This window comes from Balaenoptera physalus, assembly GCF_965194825.1.
Source record: "Balaenoptera physalus genome assembly, chromosome: 15".
NCBI lineage: Eukaryota > Metazoa > Chordata > Mammalia > Artiodactyla > Balaenopteridae > Balaenoptera > Balaenoptera physalus.
In genome coordinates, this window is record NC_138894.1 from 55,945,256 (window position 1) to 55,971,142 (window position 25,887).

Sequence of the window (25,887 nt, forward strand, 5' to 3'; positions counted from 1 at the left end):
ATTGCCTCTCAGTGACTGGTGCTGTCCATCCACCTAGGATAGGAACTGCTCAAGGAATGAAGGAAGATGAATATATACATGCAGAAAAGAGGAGTTTTGTTTGTTTTCTGCTGTTGTCATTTTTTAAAGTTTAAAGTATATATGAAGGAAAGGAAAAAGAGACAGTTTATGAAGAGACAGTATTTTTAACAAAAATCTAAAAGAAATTACATATAAAATATAAAGACCGTAGATTTCTGATGAAAAACAAATAGCCAAAACAGGCAAAGGGAATTGGCACATGACAGTGAGTCTTTAAAACAATATCAAAATTGGAATAAAATTTAAGGAGGGCCCATTTGGATTTTCCGTATCTAAAATTTATGAGAATTTTAAAGAAGAGTACACATTTAATGACTACATAGATTGTGCAAAATTGTAGTGTGTGGGCTTGATAAGTAGAAGAGTTGGGTCTATTTTAGTGAACAATTTATTGGTTTATTGCTTATATGCAAATATAAAATGCTGCAGTGTTTTAAAAGATTGCTCTTTTGTGCAGGTTAAGAATTCATCTTGAAATCACGCTCAATTATTAATTTATTCAGTAAAGCATTTTCTTATTACTATTGCAAAAGGGTGTGCTCAAAGTAATACAAAATTCCAGATTGGCATTGGCCAAATTCATCAAATTCTCTTTCATTGATGAAAGTTAGTATTATAACAATGGCCAAGGTAGAGATTGTCAGAAAAACCTATAAAGTTTCAGAAGAAACATTCTGAATTTGATATCCCCTTGGCTTCTGTGAAAAGGAAATTTTCTTTTATACCGCAAAATGTTACAAATTGTGAGACTACAACCTGTTGGTTGGAGGTTTTTATTGTGTTATTAGAGAGAGCTGGTTTCTAAACATTTGCCATTTCCTTCATAGCTTAGAGTTTCTTTTTGTTTTTGTTTTTTCTTTGGTAGGTAGGTAGCATTTTAGCATGCTATCATTGATCCAGAAAATCGAAGGTAAAAATATGAATTAGACATTAGACATTCCTAGCCATTATTAAGATTTTTTTTTTTTTTACATTTAGTCAATCTCATTGTAAGATGTCTGATTAGAATTTCATTCATTTTAAAGAAAACAATAATTTCTTTTTTGTATTTTGTCTTTTTACTGATGTGTCTTTAATGATTCAGGTTCATACAGAGTTAATCCTAAAGGATCAGAAAGACTAAAAAGTACTCAAGAACTTCTGTTTAAAATAGCCTCTAATCCTTTGGACAGCCTTAATATTCAATGATGATCTAAGGTGCCATGTCAAATAACTGGTTTTACTAGTGTAGACAAATATATAGATTAGAATTTTTTCAAGAATGTTTGCATTCCTAATTTTCTTCAAAAGAAAGCCACTAACAATTTACACCTTGTCAATTGCTTACCTGTCAGAGAACGTGAAAACAAATGCTATGATTGTGGATTTCAATTCCTCATGTAGTTGCTAGACAGCAATTATGCATCTGCTACCTTCTAAAGTGGATGCATAATTTAAAAGATGCTTTGTCCACTTAACCACAGGTCAGACATGATTAATATAAGCCTTCTAGCTGAGCTTCCATTTAGCTTCCTCTCTTCTCTACTGACTTGCTTCTGCTTGATTGTAGCTTCTACTTTTTCATGTCTTCCGCTTACTCATGGTGTCTCCTCCCTCATGGTTACTGGTCACTGCCTCTTCCTGGGCATGTCTTTTGACTTTTTGCTGCTCCTTCAGCTGTTGACTCAATGTATGCTATGTTTTCAAACTCCCCTAGAAAGAGAATCTAGTATATTCATTACGTATACCTATCCTGTTGAGCAGAGATTTCAAATCATGTCACCTCACAAGACCCTGACCAGATTTTAGCTTTGGGGGCAGATGCCCACTGGCGATCCAGTCAGCCGTCCTCAGAGCAGGACAGTATCCTCTCCTCCAAGGGGATGTAGGAGCAGCGGGCTTTCCCCACAAACATCTTTTCTCCAGGCTGTCTGATTAAAAATGTTTTGACTTTCACTGTGAAATACCCTTGGGGATTACAATTTCTTCAGCACATTACTGGCAAACATATGGTACGTAACTCGAGTGGGCAAGGCTCTTTAAATCAGGGGGGAAATGCATGGGACCCTCAAAAAACTTGGAGATTGAAATATTCAGTGTGCTCAGGGCTCTTATCCATTTCTTTCACTTGTTACCAATGGGAGCAAAGAGCAAGATGGATAAGAAGTGTATCATGAAAGCAGTTTCCCCAAAGGTAAAGTAAGAAATTCTAAGAGTATTTCGGTTACTATTACTTTTATTGTACTTAATATTGGATTGTTTGTTGTCATGTGTTCTTTGAATGCATCTTTCATACAGTTGTGAGAATTCTTCACCCTCCCACCTTCCCAGGAGATCAGACTAAATATAGGCTTGAAATATTTTACGCATAGTACTATTGAAATAAATGTGTAATACGTGTATCTTTAAAAATATAGGGTCATGGTGTGCAAATGTTTTGCAACAGGTTCTTTTACTTCAGCAACATAACTGTAAACGTTAGGTCCAGTATGTGACTATAAAATGCAGTATTGTAAAATCTGATCTATTGCTTATTTCAGATTTTATACTGAAGTGATATAAAGCAGGTCCAGGTCACTGAGCCAGCTGAAGAAAGATAAAATAGGGAGAAAACATTTATGTACAAAAATAAGTTCTATGATGATTCATCAGTGACCTCAGAGCAATCAAATGAAAACTGATTGGAAGCATGTGTGAGCAAGATCTTGCGAAACAAACCAGATTGGAATAACCATAAATGAAGAGATACTTCTAGATGTGTTGGTATAAGTTATCATCATTGACACTAACCCACTAAAGTGAAAGCCTAACTAACATAATCTCACCATAGCAAGACTGACCAGGAACAAGCACACAGATATAACATTACTTCTAGCAGTTGCTTGACCAGCTCCAGGGACCCTCCAAACACTCTCTCCTGAGATTAACCAAATTAATCTTGTGTAAGATTTAATTGCTGAGAGCCATTGCTATAGTTGGGCAAGCACCGTCTTAGAATACCTGCTGTTTAGTAAGGCAAGTCATTCATTTCAGAAGACTTTGATCCAAAAACAACTTCAAACAAAGGAGTAATCCCAATATTTTTCCAGTTACTAAAATAAATACTCAAATAGAATCATAGCCCTCAAGTTAGTGACTATAAGCAAGCCTGATAAATAAGCTAATTATGATAAAAGAAAAAATTAAGTTAGCACTATTTGTTATTGCAATAATAAAATCCAAAATAAAGAATTTAGTAAATCATTGTATCAATGCTTTGAAAAAAAAATTTATATTATCATTCTAATTTTTACATGATGAATGAATGAATTATCATGTATTATTTGTCCATAGCCTCCTTTGGGCAATCACTGAGGGAAAAAAAGAAAAAAGATCAGAACAAAGGAGATGCTACAGTTCAAAAATTCTAAAGACAAACTATCCCTTATCATATGCCTTAGAATGCATTTTCTTAAAAAAAAAAAAGTTGGTCGTAATGTTTACAACAAATACTGAAAGCTAGATTTTCAAACACTGACATGACTTACTTGTGAAATGAAAAGAAGGGGACAAATAAACTTAACAAAGCCAGAAACTTACTTTTTTTTTTTTCTAATATGCTTCTTACTTTGGGAGAAGGTTTTTACAAGAATACCCCCCAAAATATTGAAGGACTCGCATTTAATGATATTCAAATGCATTTACAGTAACACACGGGTAAAGCCATTGTTCCTTGAATTTTACAGAACTGTACATTCTTCTTGGTCTTCTCATTAAAATGAATTCTGTAGCTATTACAATGTGTTTGGATGAGAAATCATATATTTAATTTAAAAATCTTTGCATTTGTGACTATAATCCATGGCTTTGTTTATGGAATGTCAAATTGAATATTTGTAAATTTCCAAATGCTCAGTATCTGTATACTTTTTCATTTTTTTCATTCAGATAGCTTGGCATTGTGTAGGTATTACGTAAGACATGTTTAAGTAAGTGTCAATATAAATCAATATAATCCTTTTCACGTTACACCAACGTTGAGTATATTTTCAGGTTAAAATGTTTTATTAAAATCACATTAAGTATTTAGTACTTAATTTTATACATGCAAGCTATCCTATTATGTGATAAGCATTTCTTGGAAATGACCTTTTTTCCTTAAAATAAAGTCACAGTCCAAATTTTTCCTTTCATTATAATAAGTTTATTTTATTATGCTTCTTCCCAAACCAGCCATTTGAGCTAGATTAGATTTAAAGAAACCTCTTTTGAAACATTCTTTTAGCAGTATATTTATATAATTTGTGTTCATTTTTACTGTGTTGTAAATATAATTATATTCTTAAAAGGTAATTATATTTCTTAAAATATACATTTTTTACATCAAAATGAATTGCATCAGAGATATTTATCCTGATCTGTCATAAATGGGTACAATCAATATCAAAGCTATATGTAAAGGCTAAATGTTTCTTAGTAGATCATTTGAACCTTGTTTATTCACCTGCCTAGAGCTATGATATGTAGCCAGAAATGAAACAGGAGGTGAGGCAGCTATATATAGTGAATTTTATTTTGTAGATGATGGAAAAGGTTTAGTATGAGTTAGGAAAATGGCAGAGGAGTCTTTGTGGGGTATTTCCAGCAGCTTTCCAAGGTCAGAGCCTTTTGCAGATAAGATCCGTGTTTTCTTATAATTAAATACTCATTAAGCCTCAAATCCTCCAATTCCTAAGCCAACTATTCTCTTTGCATTTGGAAATTACTGACGGCCTGCCTTGGGTAATTTTGCTCTCCTAGGCTCCACACATCATTAAATTAATTTTCAATGGAAGTAAACAATGAAGCTGTCTAAATAATTAGCCAGATAACTGAGTTACCCAAGTTCTCCAGTTATTTGACTTATCAGATTTCATGCTGCCAAATATGAAAACAGAGGGATGAAACTTTATTATTGACACTTCTTAGTGAAGATAGGCTTTAAAAGTTAATGGAGTTAGTTTTCATTAACTATTTGACTTAATTCAATATCAAGAGGTATTTCATCTACCATAAAAAAAAAAACTCACAAAATCTAAACAGATACACCCATTCAATAAATAATTAGTGAATGGCTTTTAGGTTCAAGGCACTGAACGATAGGACATAGGATATTCTCTCTGAGGTTTTAAACCCATTTAGGGGAAGATAACAATAATAATGGCAGTATAATACTGATAATAATATTACCGTTACTATAATTGAGGGTGAACCATGTACCAGGCATTGTTTTAAGTAATTAAAATGCCTTAAATTTATATTGTGAAATGTTTCTATTATTAGCTTATTTTACAGATAGGAATACTGAGACACAGAGACCTTATATATTTTACCCAAGGTCACACAGCTAGTAACTCATGGAACTAGGATAAAAACTCGGATAATCTGTGAATCCAGAACACATGCACCAGACCAAGATATACACATTCTAGAAAGTTAAAAAAAAAAAGGAAAGATTTAAGTAGCAATCCTATCAAAGCAAATACAGTGCAATTAACTAGCATGTGACTATTTCATCTCTCCAGTGGTTTTTAAAAGTTTACAAAATGTCTTTCTTCTGTTACTGTTCATTTTTGAAAAACCCTCATCTCCAAGCTTAATGTCTAACTTTATATTATTTGCTCAAATTACTTTTTAATTAGGGAGGGATATTTCTTTTTTTTTTTTTTTTTTTTTTTTGTCCAGGCCTTGCCGCATGTGGGATTTTAGTTCCCTGACCAGGGATCGAACCTGTACCCCCTGCAGTGGAAGCGCAGAGTCTTAACCATTGAACCACCAGGGAAGTCCCAGGGAGGGATATTTCTAATATTTTTAGTATGAAGAAATTTGTTTGTCCTTAGGACTCTATACATGTCTCTTTACCTATACAGTAAAGGCAAATAGCTATTTATAAAAACACTCTGAATAGTTCCCAAGGATGTCTCCTTAGCTAAATTGAGGAGAGCTTAAGGAGGGTTAAAGAGGGAGGAGTTAGGTGGCTGGGCTAGTACCTCAATTTCATGGCTGTTAGGGTGATTAGTCTGTCCAAGGTCATGACTGGCACCAGGCCTGGCCAGCAAGACAGCTCTGAGACAGACAGCTTCTCTGATACCCCAGAGGCCTTGTCATTAAGGACAGACAGTATGGGGAAGGTGACCCAACCGTTCATCTTACATTGATAAATGAAGTCTTGTCTGCGCATTCCTGAATACAGAGCTAACTAAAGGAAACTTTAGACATAAATAAGCGCAAAACTTAGACTCCTAATTAGGGGTGGCTCAAACAGCATGCAATTTGTGCAGTCACCCAGGGCTCTGTGCTTTGCAGGGCCTGTGCTTGCATTAATGCTCTGCTACCACTGTCCTGAAATGCTTCATTTTGAACAAGGGTCCCATGTCTTCATTTTGCACTGGGCTCACAAACTCTTTAATTGGTTCTTCCCCTAGTAAGGTTAGTGAATATCAAAAGAAGAATCTGGAAGTGCCCTTCACATGTTTCTAATTTTAATTGGTAATTAACTCTCCTAGCTGATTCATGTGAGAAATAAAAACAAAAGAATTCTGCTCTCAGCCCAGTATCTAAAAATTGAGAAAGATAAAACAGAAACATTTAATGAGGAATTACTCTCCTTAGGTTTTAGTTTGTTTGTTTGTTTGCTTGTTTTTCAAGCAGAGGTCTGGTTATTTTTTAAAGTAATTATATGAAAATCAGAAACTAATGGCAAAGTCAAATAGCAGGCTGAAGGTATCATAATTACAACCTGAGAAACACATCCTCCTGTCATTTACGGGCATAAGTGCTCTTGCCAGGAGCCATGACTCAGGCAACCAGCAGTGGTGGCTCTTGCTTCTGTTTCTCCTGGCTTTTCTCTCTTCCTATTATTGTCACAATGACAAGGCTTGTTTCCAGCTTCTCACCAGGTCCTGCCTCCCACTGGAGGCTATAGTCCTCAACGTCAATTGCCAAATAAAACTTGGTAGTACCTGGAAAAGTTGATACAGATAGACACCTAAGTTTATATATACACACAAATGTCATGCATTTTAATGAAGGCTGCCATTCTAAATTTGTAGAACAGGAAAGGTGATTACATTTTAGAAGTAGAGGAACTTTGCAATTGGTTTATGCCATTTACAGCCTTTTAAAGTTGTTTTTAGTTTTTGTTGTTGTTGTTTTACGGATAAGAAAACTCAGACCAGGAGCAGGAGAAGAATTAGACTAAGTTAGCATAATTAAGCTTATGTTGGATTTAATGGTAACAGTGAATCTAAAACTCAGGTCTCCTGACTCTTAAGCTCTTGATTATTTTTCCATTACTTATTTCTTTAATATTCAACGTAAAGATTCAGGAGAAAAGGGAATTTAAATTGTCTATTTATTTGTGTGTATCTTACAGAGACCTGAAAAGTACAAGCTGGCTGCCTGTTTTTAAAAAGTTTTATTGAAACAAAGCCACACACGTTTGTTTACATATAGTCTGTGGCTGCTTTTGCACTACAATAGCAATGTTGAGTAATTGCCATGACAACCACATTCTGCAAAGCCAAATATATTTACTATTGGGTCCATTGCAGAAGTGTTTTGACCCCTATTAGATCTATTAGAATTAGATCTATTAGATCTTTTTTCGAGAAACCTCCTCGAAAATCTAAGTTGGGGCATTCCCAATGCTTGTGCAATCAGTGTTTGGTACAAAATAATTTTTAAACTAAATTAGTAGGATATGGGTGCCACATAACGCAGAATGAATAAGACTAGTTAAATGGGATAAACAACAGATATAATATGGACCATTCGATTTCAAAATTTCATAATTCTAAGATGTATGCTGCTGTAATTTCTAATTCAATTGCTGGGTGCTATAGGCAGTTTAATGATCAAAAAAATTGAACAGTTATATATAAAGATAGAAGCAATTTATATGCATAAGGCAATGCCAATCTTTTTTTTTTTAATTTATAGAAGAACTTTGGAAACTTTAGGATCCACTTTCATGTGATGCCCATCTTTAGCCCACATAGCTGTGGTTGAAAAGACACAACCTGTTCTTAATAAAATGGAGATAAATAGACCATTTCTAGAAGGCAAACTAAATGGATTCCTACCTGCCTATTATCTATGCAGTTTTCTGGGTTGTGGCTTTGCAGAAGTACCCATGTGAATCCCCATGCTTAAATGGCTTAATTGAGTAAACAGATCAGCTACTCAAATCACTAGATAGTTATAAAATAGAAATTACTTACATCTGATGTTTAAGGCAACGAAAAGGAAGCTAGAACCAACTAGTTTGAACTATAGTGAGAGATAGGGTACCTGATACAGATGGTCCATTTATGTAGTTAGCATCTTTAAAATATACCAGTAGAGGGAGATAGCTACCTAAAGGGTATGTCATGAGTCTCAGCTTTGTGGCACTCAAGTCTAAAGGTTTTAAAAATAAAAATATAATTGGTTTGGGTTTGATTTTCCCAAGCTACATCCATCTTTCAACTCTAGGGACAGCTGTCATTTTAGTCTGTTAGACATCTTTGATCACATTGCTTCTTAGATTTCTTAGCTTTGTTTTATTCTTCTCTATTGCTCTTTAATGTTTCTTTCCTCACATTCAAAAGAAAAAAACAATATAACTACTTCACAGGACATTTGCACACAAGGCTTTCTTCCAAAAAGGATCCAAAGTTACTATTATATACATCTTGAATATGAAATAAATTTGAAATATTCGTGAAATAATAGGAAACAAACAAATATTAAAATAGATTAAAAATACGCTTGCAAGCAAACCTGAAATCCATCAGTGATGTTATATACATATATATCAACTAACCTCCCATGAAGCTGTCTGTAAAATGGGGGAGTTGGGTTAATTATCGCTACATCCCTTGGAAGCTATTCTTTTCTTCATTAAATAAATTCATTTATTGACTTAGGCCCAAATACTTTCAAATAGAATTTAAAGTGATTAGCAAAAATAATTTAAAATAATTAATTAGGCAGAAAAGTCAATATTCAGGGGGTATTTTTAAAGGAAAGAAAAGAATCAAGTTGCTGAAATTAAGCACAACTCCTAAATCTTGGTTTCCTGATGGATAGAAATAAGGAAAGGCAATCTGTTCCGTAACTCACATGACATAAGAGGATATGGCCTATAAAATCTTCGAGAGAGAGCTTATGAACTTGGACTTTGTAATTAAAGGAGTGTTGAAAATGCATGCTAAAGGGCTGATAATGCAGATAGACTAAAAAGGGTAGCTTTGAATAACTCTGGACCTTGATATGGATAATAAATGATGTTCTAGAAAAACAGTTTTTTTAATTTATAAGTGAAGAAAATCTGTATTTTTAAATATGACTTTAAAGAGCAAAGGGTTACTTGGAAATGTTTTTTAAAAGCCATTGCTGGAGTTTTCTGATAAAGAAACTCATCACTTTCCTAAAGGGAGAAATGAGCCCCCTAGAGGGTTCTGCAGAATCCAGGGGTTCTGGGTGATGCCTTGGGGGACAAGCTAGCCTGCTTCTTTAACAGCAGAGCAACTTCCCCTTTATGTGATTTTTATATTCTTTATGCGTAATTACAGGTAGAAAAAAATAATTCCAACATTTTAAAATAATAATAAAACTACTGCCCCAGTTTTGTAGATATTCACTCTATAACACTCACATTAATGCTGGGAGTAAGGTGTTAGTACCAATGAGACATGTTTTGATATCCCAAAAGGAAAAAGAAATCTTAAAAGGAATTCAGATCATTAATGCTTTGAACGACTACAATTTTGCCATGGGGACAAATGACTCTGAAATTCAAAATTTCAACAGTTAACCCATCTTCCTTTACCAAATACATATGTTTTAAATGTCTGTGAGAATGTGACATCTCAAAGGCATTGCAGACATCCTCTAGACCATCTCCTCACTTTGTAAGTCTGACTTCTTGAGACTACAAGAAGCTGCACGTTTTAGCAAATTGCTGATTGTGGGCAGATCTAATACCAAACTAGTATCATGTCTTTAGTACCATCCATTTCAGTATCCCTGAGTAGAGGTGCAGTGTATTTTTTAGAGATTTCTTTCCACCATGACTTATGCAGAAGGTGTGTAAGATTTCCTAACATTGTGATTGTTCTGTAGAGCAAGCTGGAAGTCATGACAAAGAGCAACTTTCCTAGCTTCTTCATTTAGATGTGAGGAAACTAGGAAGTCACGTTGCTATCTAAAGGTCACATTAGCTGGGAGGCAGTATAATGCAGGGGAAAGTATGCAGGCTTTGAGTAGGTCAGACCTAGCACGGAACACTTTTCTATCACATTTTAGCTGTGTGACCTCGGGACAAGTCGTTTTAGATTTCTAGGCCTTTGGTTTCATATATGCAAAATGATAATAATGTAAAGATGAAATAAGTTAATAAATAAAGTGCCTGGTACATAATAAGCATTTACTAGCCTCTAACTTCTTTCTTAGTAGCAAATTAAGGACTAGCAACCACAATTCTTAACTCCCTGTCCAGTGCACTCTCCACAACACTTCATGTTGCATAGATAACATTGTTTTGAACTGAGAATATTAAGTGCATTTAAAAAAAAAAACCCTGTCTTCCTAAATTAATCTCTTCACATTTTTAATAATGCAAGGAAGGAGCTTGAAGTTGGCCCACAGAGATTTTCATGAACCAAAGGGTTATTTTTAATTGGGTTTTGTGCCTGTTGTTATGGAAATTATTGTTTCATAGATGAAGCATTATGATTTTACTGCAAGATCAAGCCCAGAGTGGGGTATAATGATGATATCATCCTTATGCTTCTTTTTCTTGACAAAACACGTTTAAATTAAGAGAACGGGAGTGAAGCTGCTTTAAAAGCACACATTTCTAAGAAAAAAAGATCTGCCCTATAAAAATAGCTTTAAGATGATATATTCTCTTTTCAAAGATCAAAACTCAGAATGGCCCTTGCTGCTGGTAGGATGATAAGATTCTGCAGAGTTACTAAACACTTCTTTCTTCACTGTTGAAACTAGAAAGAGTTCCTTTGATCCTGGAACTCGCTTTCAGCAATTGGTCTCAAAGCACTTTTGCAGTTGTTGAACTAAACAGGCTTCCTCTAGATATTTAGTGATCAATCTCTCAAAACGGTTCTGTCTAGACTAGTTTTTATTCATGTATCCAGATGCAATTTAACTTCTCTAAAGAAACAAAAAGAGATGATTACTAATTTTAATGATGGTTCTGTTTAAAGATAGGAGGCAGTTCATCCTGCAAAATTTAGCTTATGTCACTGGCTCATTTTAAGCCTCAGAGAAACCCCAACCAAGGAAGACAGAACTAGTATCATCAGTAATATCCTAAGAGAGAAATCAGCGGGCTTGCTGGATAGCCCATGGAATTAAAAGCAAACAGTGATCTCCTGTTGGACGGACTGCTGAGGTTTCTTCTAGTACTTGATTCCCTAATTTATTTATTTTTCTCTCTTCTTCTCTTTGGCCTTTTCATACATCCTCCTATGGTCCTTGGGCATTGGCTGGTTTGGCTGATAGAATTTGGTGGAAGAAATTGTGAACCCCATCCTGATCCTGAGTTAGTTGAAAGTCATGTAACTCAACTCAGTGTCATGTCTTTAGTTATTTTAGTATACATATAGAAATGTCAGTACCTAAAAAACAGGACAAAGTCTGTCACCAAAAAATGTATCATTAAAAACTTTTCATGATTTTTTTAAATGAATCATAATATCAGATTATTGGCAATGCTTATTTTTTAATAAAAAATTTCCAGTTCTATTGAAAGCTCTTTTTTCCCTTCGTTTTTATGTGGAAGAGAGACATTTGTCTAACTTTGTCATTTCAATAATTTCAAAATACCTCCTGAAATAACCTCTCTGCCCTAAGCCAATTTAAATTCAACTTGCACAGGTTGACATGGGTTCACTTGCGGTTGCTTTTCCAGAAGGTTATACTTCTTGTCCTCTTTCCTTTGGTCCTTAGCTGGGCACCACTTCCCTGTACTGCTACTTAATCTCATTTGTTTTTTCTTCCCTCCCACTCAACACTCGGCCCTTTATTGGCAGTGTTTTTTTTCACTTTCTTCACCTCCTAAGAGTCCATTCTTTTACCTGTATCCACTGTCTGTGCCTCCACCAGACTTAGTTCTCAGACACAACATTCCATACATTTAAGAAGCTGGTGAACATTGGAGGTACATGATGTAAGAGCGAAGAGCAGCCATCACATAGTCTCTCGTACCCAGAGCTGCCTCCTTGCCGGTCTAATCAGCCAGGTGCCATTCACTGAAAATGGTTAACTAATGACCTGTGGTCACATCTCTCCCCAAGGTCAGAGGTTTCATGACTGCTAGCTACTTCATTAGCAAGAAACTGATAGGGCAAAAATCAGAGAATTCCTGAGGGAGGGAAAAGTGTGTGCAGATTTGGGAGGCTTCCCAATGCTCTATTGACTGTGCCTATTTATGACAACAGGTGCATTCGTTTGTCTTTGATCGATGTGTAATGTTAAAGAGCCTTCTTAAAGTGTTACAGCTGAATGTCTGTTAACGTAATTTTCCTTGCTTGCTATGACTCTAATGGGCTTGAGAATTGATCCAGCCAGTCTCTCCTCTCTCTGTCTCCTTTTTCTCTCCTCTTTCTTTCATTTCTTTCTCTCTTCTCTCTCCTCCCTCTCCCTCACTTCCCCCCTTCCTCTGTCTCTTTCTCTCACTCTCTGTGAGGTTCGTTTGCTTGACTGATTCTGAGTGTCCATAATGACTGTTTGGCATATTCTACAGGCAAAGGTCCCGAGACCCTTTTTGCCGGCTATAACCTCAATGATAACGAATGGCACACAGTGCGTGTGGTTCGTCGAGGAAAAAGTTTAAAGTTAACGGTGGATGATCAACAGGCCATGACAGGTAAGGCCCCATCACCTTTGCCTTGTTGAAGCTTTAGACTTTCCTGTTTCTCTCAGTTGACTTTGAAAACCAAGTGAACAACTTGAAGCTGATACACACAGTTCATTTCTTATTCCAGTTCTTCCAGCAACAAGTAAATTTAATAAGCAGCATGTTAAGTGTTTTTTTTCTCTCAAATGAGCAACAATTTTTGTCATGTTCTTTTCCATTTAATAATGCAAGAAGAAGTTATATTTTAATTTTATGGCTTGATAAATATCTTAGGACTTTATAAAATATTGAAGTTATTGTTTGGATGCCAATTTCTGTTCAATTTCTTTGTTTCTTATATATTTGGGCAATGAACAGCAGCAAGTTATACTTTTTAGCTTCTGGGGTATATTGATAGATATGTTGGCATTCTGTCAGGTGAACTGCTTTTTATTTTAAGCTCTAATAGATCATTTTTGGCCATTTAGCTCCGTTGGTTAAATTCTAATGTTAAGAACGTCAAGTTCAATCCCTGATTTGTAGATTCCTGACTGAGGTGAGCCACATAAAGGTGCATCCCGGAGACACAGGGAAACCGAATGAAAGAGGAATCGGTGCACCTTTATTCTCTCTGCTGAAAATAACTTCAAGCACATGACCCGCTGGGATATTAGCTCCTTTTTCTTTTTTAGAGAATATCTCCCTGTTAATTATTCTAGTACAAGACACAAGACAGTCCTCGTGCAGCAGAGAAGTGTCTGTTCTACATTCAGTCTCAAGGGGGTTTCCATACTCAGAGATCAGGTGATTGTATCAATGTAGAAATATCATGTATGGGATTTTAACTTTAAAGAGAATCATTCCTGAGTTCAAAGGAAGCAAACTACCAACTCATAGATCTCTTACCAGCTTGTATTTCATTAGCCCTTTATGGCGTTCCAAAACTTTTTTCTACACGTGGGGGCAACCTTGCTTTGTTTCAGAATTATCTGAAGAGCTTTAAAAGGATCAATTCCTGACCAGACACCACAGAAAGTGTGGGAGGAGCTCATCATTATTATTATTTTTTCTTAAAATCTCTCAGAAGAACTCTAATGCAGCTTGTCCATGGCTTGGCATTTGAAAACCACTGCTATGTTATGTCATTTTATTCTCCCAGGAAGGAAATCAACCAGGGAGCCATTAGCATAAGCCTTTATTCAACATTGCCAAACATGAGAAATCTCTAAAGAAACTGTGAACTTAAGGAGGGAAGGCAGAATGAAATCTCTAAAGAAACTGTGTGAACTTAGGGAAGGAAGGCAGAATTTTTATAGGGCTTTGGCAGGAGTGTTAGCTGAAGTTCAGCTAGTTTTGGTTAAAGGCAGTTCTTGGAAGAGGAATGAAATGTTTCTATAGATTAGCATTCGCTGTTTGGACAATCTCGGTTTTACCAAAAGGGGTAGAAATTAACAGGGTCTAAGGTCATGTGCAAGAGGTTGGGAAGAAATAACTGCCAGGGACAAGGACATGTGAGAATCACAGTAGAACATTCTTCAGTACCTTAAGTTTGTCTCAAATCTCACACAGCCCTATGAAGTAGATAGGGTATATACATTCTCATTTTATAGATGAGGAAGCTGAGGTCCAAAGAGGTTAAGTGACTTATGTTTCTTTGAAATGCCATTGTTATCAGAACTGAGAGAGCACCTAGGTTTATTTTTTAATTTTGTTTATTTGTTAACTTTAAAAAATTTGTTTGCTTTTTGACTCATGGTTCATTTATTTATATTTATTAATATCCTAATATATGTATGACTCTATGATGAATACTTTCCCGGACATAACATGATTTTATGAGGATAGTATATACACACATATCAAAATCACATGATAACCGATCATCTAGGGTAGCATGTAATGTACTAAACGGTTGAGTAAACAATTCACGTTCTTGGGGTTCGGAAGAGCTTAAAGGTTTCAGGAATAGCTTAAAGCAATAGATAATATCTGAACTAGGCTGTAAAGAAAGGATAATGCAGAAGATAAAAGTATCTGGGAGAGCATTCCACACAGGGAAGGATGGCTTAGATGGGGCTAGACAGACTTATGTTCAGGGAACAGAGAGGGTTTGTTTTGTTTCATGTAACCATAGGACTGTTGACACGGCTAGAATGGCCTTTGGGGGCCAATAGGTCAGTGCTCCAAATGAAGGAATTCATATTTCATGGGTTTTCAGGCAGTTGGAAGTTGCTGCATTTAAGCTGGAAAGTAAGCTAAGAGAATATTTTTTGAGCAAAATGAATCCTGTGCAATGTACTAACTACTTCAGGATGTAAAGTAGTAAAGTCCTGTACTACAGTGAATGAAGAAGGTATAGAAACAAAAGACTGGTACAACACATTTTTTAAAAAAGTTTTGTTTAGAAATAATTTCAAATTTACAAAAAATTTCAAAAGTAAAAAAGTACAAAGAACACTGATATACTTTTACTATGGTGAGCGCGTTGTCCCATTTGCTTTGACATTTTCACTCTCTCATTTTTTTCTTAACCAACTGAGGATAAGTTATATACTTAATAGCCCTTCATTCTAAATACTTCAGTGTGCATTTTCTAAAAATAGAGATATCCCTTTATAGAACAAAGAGTCACCAACTTCAGTAAATTTAGCATTGATACAATATTTTTTTAACATCTTTATTGGAATATAATTGCTTTACAATGGTGTGTTAGTTTCTGCTTTATGGTTTTATCTGTTCTCTCATCCATATTCCCCGTTTGTCAGTTGACCCAATGTTGTCTTTTGTAGCATTTTTGCTTCCATCAGAGCATTCAGTCTAGGGCCAGACATTGCATTTCGTTTTCACGTCTCTTTAGCCTCCTTTAATGGAAAACATTACCTTAGACTTTCTTTGTCTTTGATGACATTGACAAATTAAAAAGATATATAGTCCTCCGACCTTTTATCAATGTAAAGTCACTTTTTGGGCTTATCTGATGTTTCGCCATGATTATATTCAGGTTTTGCATTCTTGGATGAAATACACTGTTGATGGTGTGGTCTTCTTACAGTATCCCATCTGGAGGGAAATGATGTCCATGTCCTTGACTCATGATTTTAATGCTTGGTCAACATGTTGCCCAGTTTCTCCACTGAACAGTATGTTTTTCTCCCTTACAACTAATAAACTGTGGAGAGACATATTAAGACAATGAAAATATCTGTACTTCATCAAAAACTTGCCCTAGATGTATCATCCACTGAAGATTTTGCCTGATCCAGTCTTTAACACAGTAGTTACAAGTGATTATTTTCAAACTCCATCTCTCTTTCCACATTTAGAGTCAGCACTTAGTATTCTACTATATACAAGAGCTATCCCTTCATTCTTTCTTTTTCTTTCTTTCCCTTTCTTCTTTTCTTTTTCTTTTCCTCCTTCTCTCATCATCTTCCTCTTTCCTTCCTTCCTTTCTTCCTTCCTTCCTCCTTTCCTTCCTTCCTTCCTTCCTTATTGGTATAGACCCACAAGTTTCTATATTATCAAGTAGTTTATAATTACTTCACTTAATTATTCTGGTGCTTAAAATGTCCCTGTTTGGGCCACTGTGAATCCCATGAAGTTGGTCTCTGTGATCTTGTGACATGCCTCCACGCCAACATTTTTTTTAGCACTTCCTCACTTTCTGTCATAACAGTAACAGTATATTTCAGGCACAACTTTTACCTGCCATGCCTCAGCCTTGGAATCAGACATTTACATTCCATTTAGTGGAGAATTATATTACAGACCAAGATCTAAGTGGTTGCTATTGGTATGCTCAGTGCTGCTTTGTGACCTTTTCAGGAGACTAAGATAGGAAATATACTCAAGCATATATACATATACCTGTATATATATATATATATATATATACACACACACATATAGATATATACATATATATGTCTTAATAGGTTTCTCCACATAAATATGTACGTACATACATATCAATTACACGTTCACATAAAATTCATATACACGTATTTTAGAAAACATGAGTTCACACTAGCACCTCCACATCTACAGCATTGTTTCTTGACTCCCCCATTCCATGTTTTCATATCCCTATTTCCAAGGTGGAATCTTGGCTCCCAGTGATGTCATTTTCTCATTTGCCCAATCCAGTCATGCATCTACAATAGTTTCAAAATTGCTTTAAATTGCCCATACTACCACGAGGACTATGGACTAAAAACAATTCACGATTAGTTTGTGATTCTTCTCAGTCCTTACTGCCTAAGATTTAATGTGTATGGTCAAATGCTAAGTTGATAAATAACTTTGATTAGTTCCTTTCTTCGTTTTTTCCTTTCCTTTTCCTTCCTTCCTTTCCCTTTACTGTAGTTATAGTAGTCATTTGAAATACAATTAGTTTTATTTATTTCAGCTTCGTTTTTTCCCTCCCATTCTTATGTATTTAATTACAGTCGTGTGTAGAACATTAGCATGCTTTTAAAATCAGTGCAACACATTGTGAATTAGGAAGTGATGAATAGAGTATGAAAATGATCATTGTAACAGAAAATTCCAGAAATGTTCCCTAAATGAATTGCCATCTAATTTTCATTAAAATTTAAGATATATCTTTTCAGTCGCATAGATTCCTACCAAACTTCTAAATGAATAGTTATATTCTATATTAGTCAGTTGCTTTCTTCAACTTCCAGTGAATACATCATTCCTTTGTTACTTAAATGGTTGTGCATTTATCTCTCACCAGCAATCATAATGTTAGGAAGCAGAGTTAACAGATACTTATATGGATGTAGTTGGCTTATCGATATAGGAACAAATAAGTGATGAATTCAAAGGAGAACTCAGAGAGAATTGACTCTGTTTGGGAATCATTCCAAAGTTAATGTCACGTGTTTCCACTCTTCTGCTCCTGGGCATGCACTGTTTCTTCATGGTGAAGTCACCCATGTCTCCTTGGCTGGTTAATACTGGGAAACTCTGGCACCTAAGACTTCATTAGGAATCCATAGGCCATTGGTAAGGTTTCGCTTATGATCTGAAAGGAAAGGAATTCCCTTTCAAAATTGGCAAATTTGAATGACAAACACATTTGTTTAACAGATTTTTTTTCCAGGAGGTATTATTAAAATTATGAGTCTTAGTGCACCAACTCAGGGGTGCAAGAGATGGCACATTTATTAATTGACCTTATATCAATTTAAATCAGACCTTAGGCCTTTCTTCTGGGGTTACAGGATATTTAATCAGTCATGTGCCGTCACCCCCACTCCACCCACACCCTGGATCATGCAGAAGCTCCTGTTGGCTTCTGTCTTCACTGGGTCTCACCAAAAAGACAGTTCTCCAGGTTTGTCCTTTAAGCGATAAGAAGCCTGTTGCTCCTGTCCTAGGTGAGGCAAAGGGTCTTTGCTGACTCCTGTCACTGAAGAGCTGTGGTTCGGTCCGCCGAGGTTTACCTCATCAGTTCTCTCTGAAACTCTGAACCTGACCAGAGAGCAGGATGCTGGCACTCAGTACTGCTAAATCCCACCGATGTTCATCTCTCTCTCCTAGTCAGGGGTAATTGCCTCATCCAGTTCAGCCCTCGAATGCATTCTGCTCATTTCTTTTTCCTTTCTTGAACACCTTGCAAACTAGGCCTTCAGAAAAGATTGAAAAGGTGTTGTTTTCCAGAAAGTTGTCTTCCACTTTCTGCCAAGTAAAAGCCTTTGAGGCAAAGTGCTACAAGGGACTTGGCTAGTTTCTTAGAACTGAAGGGAAAACAAAATATAAACCAGCATTTCAGTAAATTAGCCTGCCATTTACTCTTTCTCAAAACTGCCAAGGCCTTAGAGCAGAAATTATATTCTATCCTCTCTCTGTTGTGTAGGAGTTGAAAGTTTTTTCAGTTGTGGAAACCAACTTGCTCTTTCTCAGAGTTCAAAGATGAATGGGCATATAAACTGAGTAAACATTGATGATTCACACAAATTATGCATATTCTCCCCCCTGTACTCCACCCCACCTCTTCTGTTCCCCCAGCTCCCAGCATCTTGCTTCTCAGAACTAAAGACAATGTTTTGTTTTTTGTTTTTCACAGTAACTGTCATCAGGGTGATTCATATTTGGGAAATTATGTTTTGCCAAAGATCTCATGAAAGTCAATAATTCATAAGAATAAAAAGTCAGCCTTAAGTTATATAGCATAAAAAAGGTTTCCAAAGATGCAATGGAACCTTGCCATTGAGGCATCAGTTTGGAATGAGATTTTTTCAAACACTCTAGTGGCCACATGAAGCCAGCCATGAATCAGGAAAGCAATAGACATTTCTTATTAAATTTTACAGCAAGTTCAGAAATCACTGAACAAGAAAAAAATTTAAAGGAAAGCACTGGAAACTCTTCATGCAAAGTCCTACATTTGACCACATCTTTAAATCAGAGTTATACATAGTGTTAAGTCAAGTATTTGTTGAATACAGGACAGTACATACTCAGGTCATTCCTGGGAATGTCTGAACCTCACCGAGGCTCATGAGGGTAAGCAGTTGTGCAACCAGCAAAGAAGCCCAAGAAGAGAGAGATTCCCCAGAACTCAGATGAGAAAATGTTCTACACACTGTATGGGATCCCTAAGTAGGGAGTCCTTGGGTTTCAACATATCACCTAGTCTGTCTAAAATATCTGGAATTGTGTGTTCTTTTTGTGTGTGTATGTTAGTGTGTGTGTGTCCTTTGTTGAACATTATTCACTGTATATCCAGTTACCCAAGCCTGGAAGCTGGGACCTGCATTATTTCCTCCTTCTCCATCATTCTGTACATTATTAATAAATCCTGCAATTATATTGGCGAGACTATCTTATTTTGTCCCTTTTTTCCATTTCTTCTATAAACACTCTACTTCGTATTGTCTACACTCTATTATATCCACAACAGAGAGATCAAATACACACACACACACACACACACACACACACACACAGACTCATGTCTTATGTCTGCCTAAAAGCCTTCAGTAGCTCCTAATAGAATCAGGAGGCACTGTGACATCTGACCCCTGACTCTTCTTCCCATCTCATCTGAGCACTAACCTCACTTACTCATGACTCTCCAGCCACACTCTCTGGGTTTTTCTCACCTGAGAGCCTCTGTTCATCTGTCTCTCCTTCCTGGAATCCACCCCCCGCTTCCTTTTCTCCAGTTCTTAGCATGGCTTTCTCCTTTTAGTTCTTCAAATTTTACGTAAATATCCACTCAGGCACTTGCCTGCATTCCATATTTACCAACCCAGCATGCTGTTCATCAAATTCATGGCATTTTCTGAGTTTTATCATCATATAGTTAATTATTTTCTTACCTGGTTTTGTCTGCCTTACCCCAATAGACCACGAATTTTGTGAAAACAGGAGCTAAGTCTTCTTCTCTCAAAATTATTTCTTAATTGCCTAATACAGCACCTGACTTATATGTACAGTACACACTCAGTAACTTTCAATACCTTTCAGTGAATTAACAAGTGGATCTAAGGCTGGGGAGGGGTGGTCATTTTCTTCTGCAGCAGAAATTTAACCCAACTCAGAGCAAGGCTCAGCATAAAATCTTGCTATCTGTTTTGGTAGAAAGATTTGATTTAGAAATTGAGATTTCTGTGCAAACACACCACCCAGGTGGTTGTTTCTTATTGGAGATTATCATCAATCTGGATGCCCCAGACACTTTGATCAGAGGCATTTTGTTAATTTCAAATTCTCCTTTTCCAGTAAATCTCTAGGAAAGATGCTGCATTTTTTTAACGAGTGGAGCCTTAAAAATATTTCTCCTTCATTGTCCTTTATTTTTTCTTAGTCGATATATGTATACAATAGTAGAGGTGGCTACGTTGCCAACTGAGGATTAAACATGGGAAGAAATTCTGAGGAAAAAAGGATTTTTAACAGGCAGCAGTAAATGTTTTATTAGGCAGTGGATAATGGCTTTAAGGTGCTAATTCTCCTTCATGAGCAAGCATATCTGCCATTACTGTCAATGCAATTTATATATGCTTATTAAGGAAAGAATAGGCTCTTGAACGTGGGCCATAATGCTTTTTCTTGTAACTGGGCCATGGTTGCTCCAATGATTTTTTACTACTTTTTTATTATGTATGCTCTGCATACGTATTCTATTCCTTTGAGAAAAGAAAACAGACAATACGTGTTAGTTTTATCACTGAACTTCTTTCTCAGTTCTGCTGAACAAAATGTGCTTCCCTATTTCAGAGCTGCCAATAACTGGACAATTTGGAGTAATATTTAATTTCAAGTATTAGAAATATTTTTTCTGGATATTCTCTTACTGTCAGTTGGTTCATTAATGTAGCTTTTAAGAAGAAAACATGACAGTTTCAGGATCAGGGTGGGTTCACCAAGTTAAGACTCAGATTTTAATATAATGAAAAAGATAAAATAACCCAAAGAGATAGAAAAGCCCAAGTAATGTTTTTCAGCTTTGCATATTCTTCATTCTATTTAGCTTGTTAATTCAATGTTACTGGTGTCTCTAGTGATTTATATTTGAAAATCATTAAAGGCTAATTTTATTTGCTACCCAAGAGGTAGTTCCACACAGACTAGTATTGAGGTCACTGAACAAAAGAACTGAAGAAGGGGAGAAAAATGATGTCATATGAGAAACCAGAATTGCTAAGGATTTAATAGTATTTTTGCTTGGGATAGACAAGAAGGAGGTGTAGTGGGGAGGAGGTAGGATAGACAGCTGTTTACAGTGCCATTTTTTGTATTAAAAAAAAAACACATTTGCAGAGAAGGAATCAGAGCAAACTAATAACTGAAAAGAGAACATGCCAAGGGATGCCGTTGTCAGGATCAAGGACTAGTAAAGAGGTATGGAAATCAAGGAGCATTAAGTACAGCTCAGGGGAGAGGTTTTTATACCAATGAGTTTGTTAACATCAAAATCAATTAAGTATGCTGGCAATTTTTCTTGTGCAACAAAAAGTATGCCTTTTATGATTTAATTACAGGCATTTCCTTTAAAATGCCACCTAGTATTTTATTGTTTTTTCTAAAGAAATGGGAATCTGTCAGACTGGTTGAAGGAGGCCCACAAAGGGGGGTGTTCAATCTTTATTACACTTGGGAAGAAGGTTCAGTGCATCTTCCCAGGGCTGAGACTGGGATTGGCTCTAATTCATATTTTCATTAATATCAGGGATGATGGGATAGGGTAAGCTCGATAAAATTTCCAATTACGCCAAACTGAGTAGTGAAGCTAATACCTGGAAGAACTTGACTGCAATTTAAATGACCTTTTTTGAGTTTCTGAAGAAAGTGAATGACAGTTTATTTAGACAAGAACAGGATGCCGGGAGCGAATGACTAGCAATGATAAGAGTACTTTAACGCTGTGCTTTAGAAAGCAAGTTCACATCTTTGTTAATTTTGACTTCAGCCTTTCAGGTAGGTACAATGATCACTCTGGAGGTAAAGACGGGACTAAGTAGGCTTTTAATGGGGTTGGCAGAGAAATATGGCAGGATGAACAGGGATGGGGTTGAGTTGAAGAGTGAATCACTAAATAAATTGGCAACCAAGCTTCACACTAGGGTGTTTAATAGAAGATTATACTTTGTGGTAATGTGGAATAATTTTACTGGTATTCTCAAAATTGGACATGCCTTGAATTGGTATGTTGTGCTCAATTTAGGTATCCAAAACCTAAGTGCAAGGAAAATGGCAGAGGGCCAGAAGAGATCAACAGGAATTCTTCGTGATTGGGAGACTAGGTCTAGGAAAGACGGAATTATTTAGTATAGAAAAGGGAAGGTGAAAAGTACATATTTAACTTCAAATACATTTTCATGGTTCGTAATTAGAAGAATAGTCAGCAACTCTTCATTATTTCTATTGATATAGGAAAATATATAGTTACTTTTTGTTTTTCTTGAAGAACATTCTTTATAAAGACAAATGTCACATCACCATGGAGCTGGGATGTATCACTTTCTACTGGGATGATTTAGGATAGCCATTGCCCCTAATCCTCCTCCATTCCCTCCCTCCCTCCCTTCCTTCCTTCCTTTCTCTCTCCCTCCCTTCCTCCCTTCCTTCCTTTTCCTTTCTCTCTCTTCTTCCTCTTACCCTTTCTCCCTTCCTTTCTTCATTTCTTCCTTCCTTTATTCTTTCTTCTAGTTTTAAAAAATTCCGCAACTTTAGTTAATGAGGGTCATTTTTGTTAAGACTAAAATTTGGACAGAGATTAAAACTTGATCTAAGAAAGTTTTATTAAGTAATTCAGCCTCACCATGTAAGGTCATTTCTCATTTTTGCTATACATAACTGAATATCAAGGAGGTGTGTAGATCCTTGCATTTTAAAATGTGATATTGCTGTGGAAGTCTAAAGTTGCAAGTGCCCTTCAGATGCAGAAAATAATAATACACCATCTTCTCTTTTAGGTCAAATGGCGGGGGATCATACGAGGCTGGAGTTTCATAACATAGAGACTGGCATCATCACGGAACGCCGGTATCTGTCTTCTGTTCCCTCCAACTTCATTGGACACCTGCAGAGCCTGACATTTAATGGAATGGCATACATTGACTTGTGTAAAAATGGCGACATAGATTATTGTGAGCTCAATGCCAGGTTTGGCTTCAGGAACATCATAGCAGACCCTGTCACCTTCAAGACCAAATCGAGCTATGTTGCCTTAGCTACGTTGCAAGCCTACACTTCTATGCATCTCTTTTTCCAGTTCAAGACAACATCCCTAGATGGACTAATCCTGTATAACAGTGGGGATGGAAACGACTTTATTGTGGTTGAATTAGTTAAAGGGTAAGTACAGGTCCGTTCAATGACAAACAGAGCTTTATGAAAATGAACCTCAAGTTCCACAATTATACATTAAACAGAAGGTGGTGGGCAGGGAGGGTGATTTGCAAATAATGCATTTGTTTAAACCACTTTTTAGGTATCTTATAAAGTTAATAGGGATTCAGTACAGTTTTTTATATCTACATTTCCATACATAAGGTACAAATAGCGTTGAGTTCTAATTTATTGTAGGCATTCCATAAGTCTTACTCTTCAAATGTGGATTTCCTTACTACGCACATGGTAATTCCACAAAAGAATTTCTACACTTGCCGGCTAAGTTAAATAGCTAAGTTAAATGGCTAATTCATGCAAGCAGATTACTTCAACTCCACAAAATCCCATTTAACTGAAGCTTAATTCTATGTCAGAGTTTCTTGAAGAATTTAGAAAGATTTTTATGACATTTCCTTGAAACTGTGATGAACATTTGATATCTTTTCATTGATTTAGGTATTTATTCATTCAATCGGTGAATATCATTGCACATTTACAATTGGCTAGATAATATGCCACACACTAGTTTACATATATATATATATATATATATATATTCCTTGCCACTCCCGTGCACACTTCAGATTCCACCAACCCCAAGGCACACAGATGCGCACAACCCGAGGGGATACAGGTGAACACATAAATTTAGCAGAAAAGCACCAGGAAGTTTCCTAATATGGTCTTGGGCAAAGGTTCAGGAGATTATTTAGCAAAATTAGGAAAACCTATGAGTCCAGGAGTGGCTACCTGAGCTGGTCTTGAAGGATGAGTGCACATTTCCCATAGAGAAATAGGCATTCAAGATGGCGGGAAACAAGTGCAGGAAGCTGAGAATCGCCAGTTCTGTGTGGTTGGCAAAGGATGGAGAGAGTGGTGGAAATAGGGAATGAGTAGTGACAGATATTTATCTTCCACAGTGATGAAGTGGAATGTGGACCACAATTTTAAAAATATTTTCACTATTTCCTGTATTGAAGACAATGAATAATCCTCCTTGCTGAAACAGAGTAGTGTTTCTTACCCTCTTGTTAGTTGAGCTTCTACACAACTCACTCTCATGACTTCTAGCAAGGATGCAACCACCTGAAAAGGGGATCTCTGTTTGTAATAAGTAGTTTGACTCCATCAGAAATTCAAAAAGTGATGGCACTTTTCCACCTTCCCTTTTTTCCCAGGTACTTACATTACGTGTTTGATTTGGGAAATGGTGCTAACCTCATCAAAGGGAGCTCAAATAAACCTCTCAATGACAATCAGTGGCACAACGTGATGATATCAAGGGACACCAGCAACCTCCACACTGTAAAGATTGACACGAAAATCACAACGCAAATCACAGCGGGAGCCAGGAACTTGGACCTTAAGAGTAAGTGCTCGGCGTCAGAGCAGTAGGCAGGAACCCACGTGGTTTGTGCTCATGTGGCACATCCTTTGCTTTGGGGTGGGGGGGTACCTTCTGCAAAGACTGACCAGAATTTCATCTCCAACATGTAATTAATAATACAACACACATGCCTCTTCTCCCCCTTTAATGTGGCAGAAACACGTATTTTTAATAGCAGCTCAAAAAATGCAACACCTAAGAATGCATGCATGATTAAAATTTAAGGAGTGAGAAGAATGTATCTTAGTCTTGATATTATAAAGAAAAGTAGGCATTTGCAAGTTTCTTTAGTCCCAATAGCTTTTAGTTGATTTGGAGTCAGGGTAACCAGATACCTACTGAGTTTCTTCTAGAGCTTATTAGTTTTCTCTTCTTGGTGAGGTTTCCTAGATACTTACAGAGCCTCTCACCAACAGGGGTCTGTGGCTGGCTTATACCCTGTGTCTCCAATGGTGAATCCCTCCCAACACCCACAAACACCAATGGGAATGTTCTTTCACCAGCTGCTAAGGAAGTCTTAACAGACTTTTTGCTTCCTTATTTTTTTTTTTAACATCTTTATTGGAGTATAATTGCTTTACATTTCCTTCCTTATTGATACTTGATTTCTCAAGTGAGCAAGACAAAATACTTAGAAAACTTATGTCAATAATGGAAAATAACAGAAGTTTCTATTTGAATGGGTCTTTGTGATTCGCTAAGAGCATGTCCATATATCCATCTCATT

The 25,887-nt window shown here is 36.4% G+C and overlaps 1 protein-coding gene across 21 annotated transcripts in view; it reads left to right on the plus strand.

The window, feature by feature from the left end:
- NRXN1 (neurexin 1) overlaps nt 1-25,887 on the plus strand; it is a 1,120,109-nt gene that overhangs the window by 533,031 nt on the left and 561,191 nt on the right. For all 21 annotated transcript variants that reach the window (XM_082427614.1, XM_082427616.1, XM_082427619.1 and 18 more), the window contains 3 exons: nt 12,830-12,952; nt 23,356-23,737; nt 24,952-25,142. In XM_082427614.1, the coding sequence (XP_082283740.1) occupies nt 12,830-12,952; nt 23,356-23,737; nt 24,952-25,142 (696 nt within the window). The remainder of the gene's footprint in view (nt 1-12,829; nt 12,953-23,355; nt 23,738-24,951; nt 25,143-25,887) is intronic.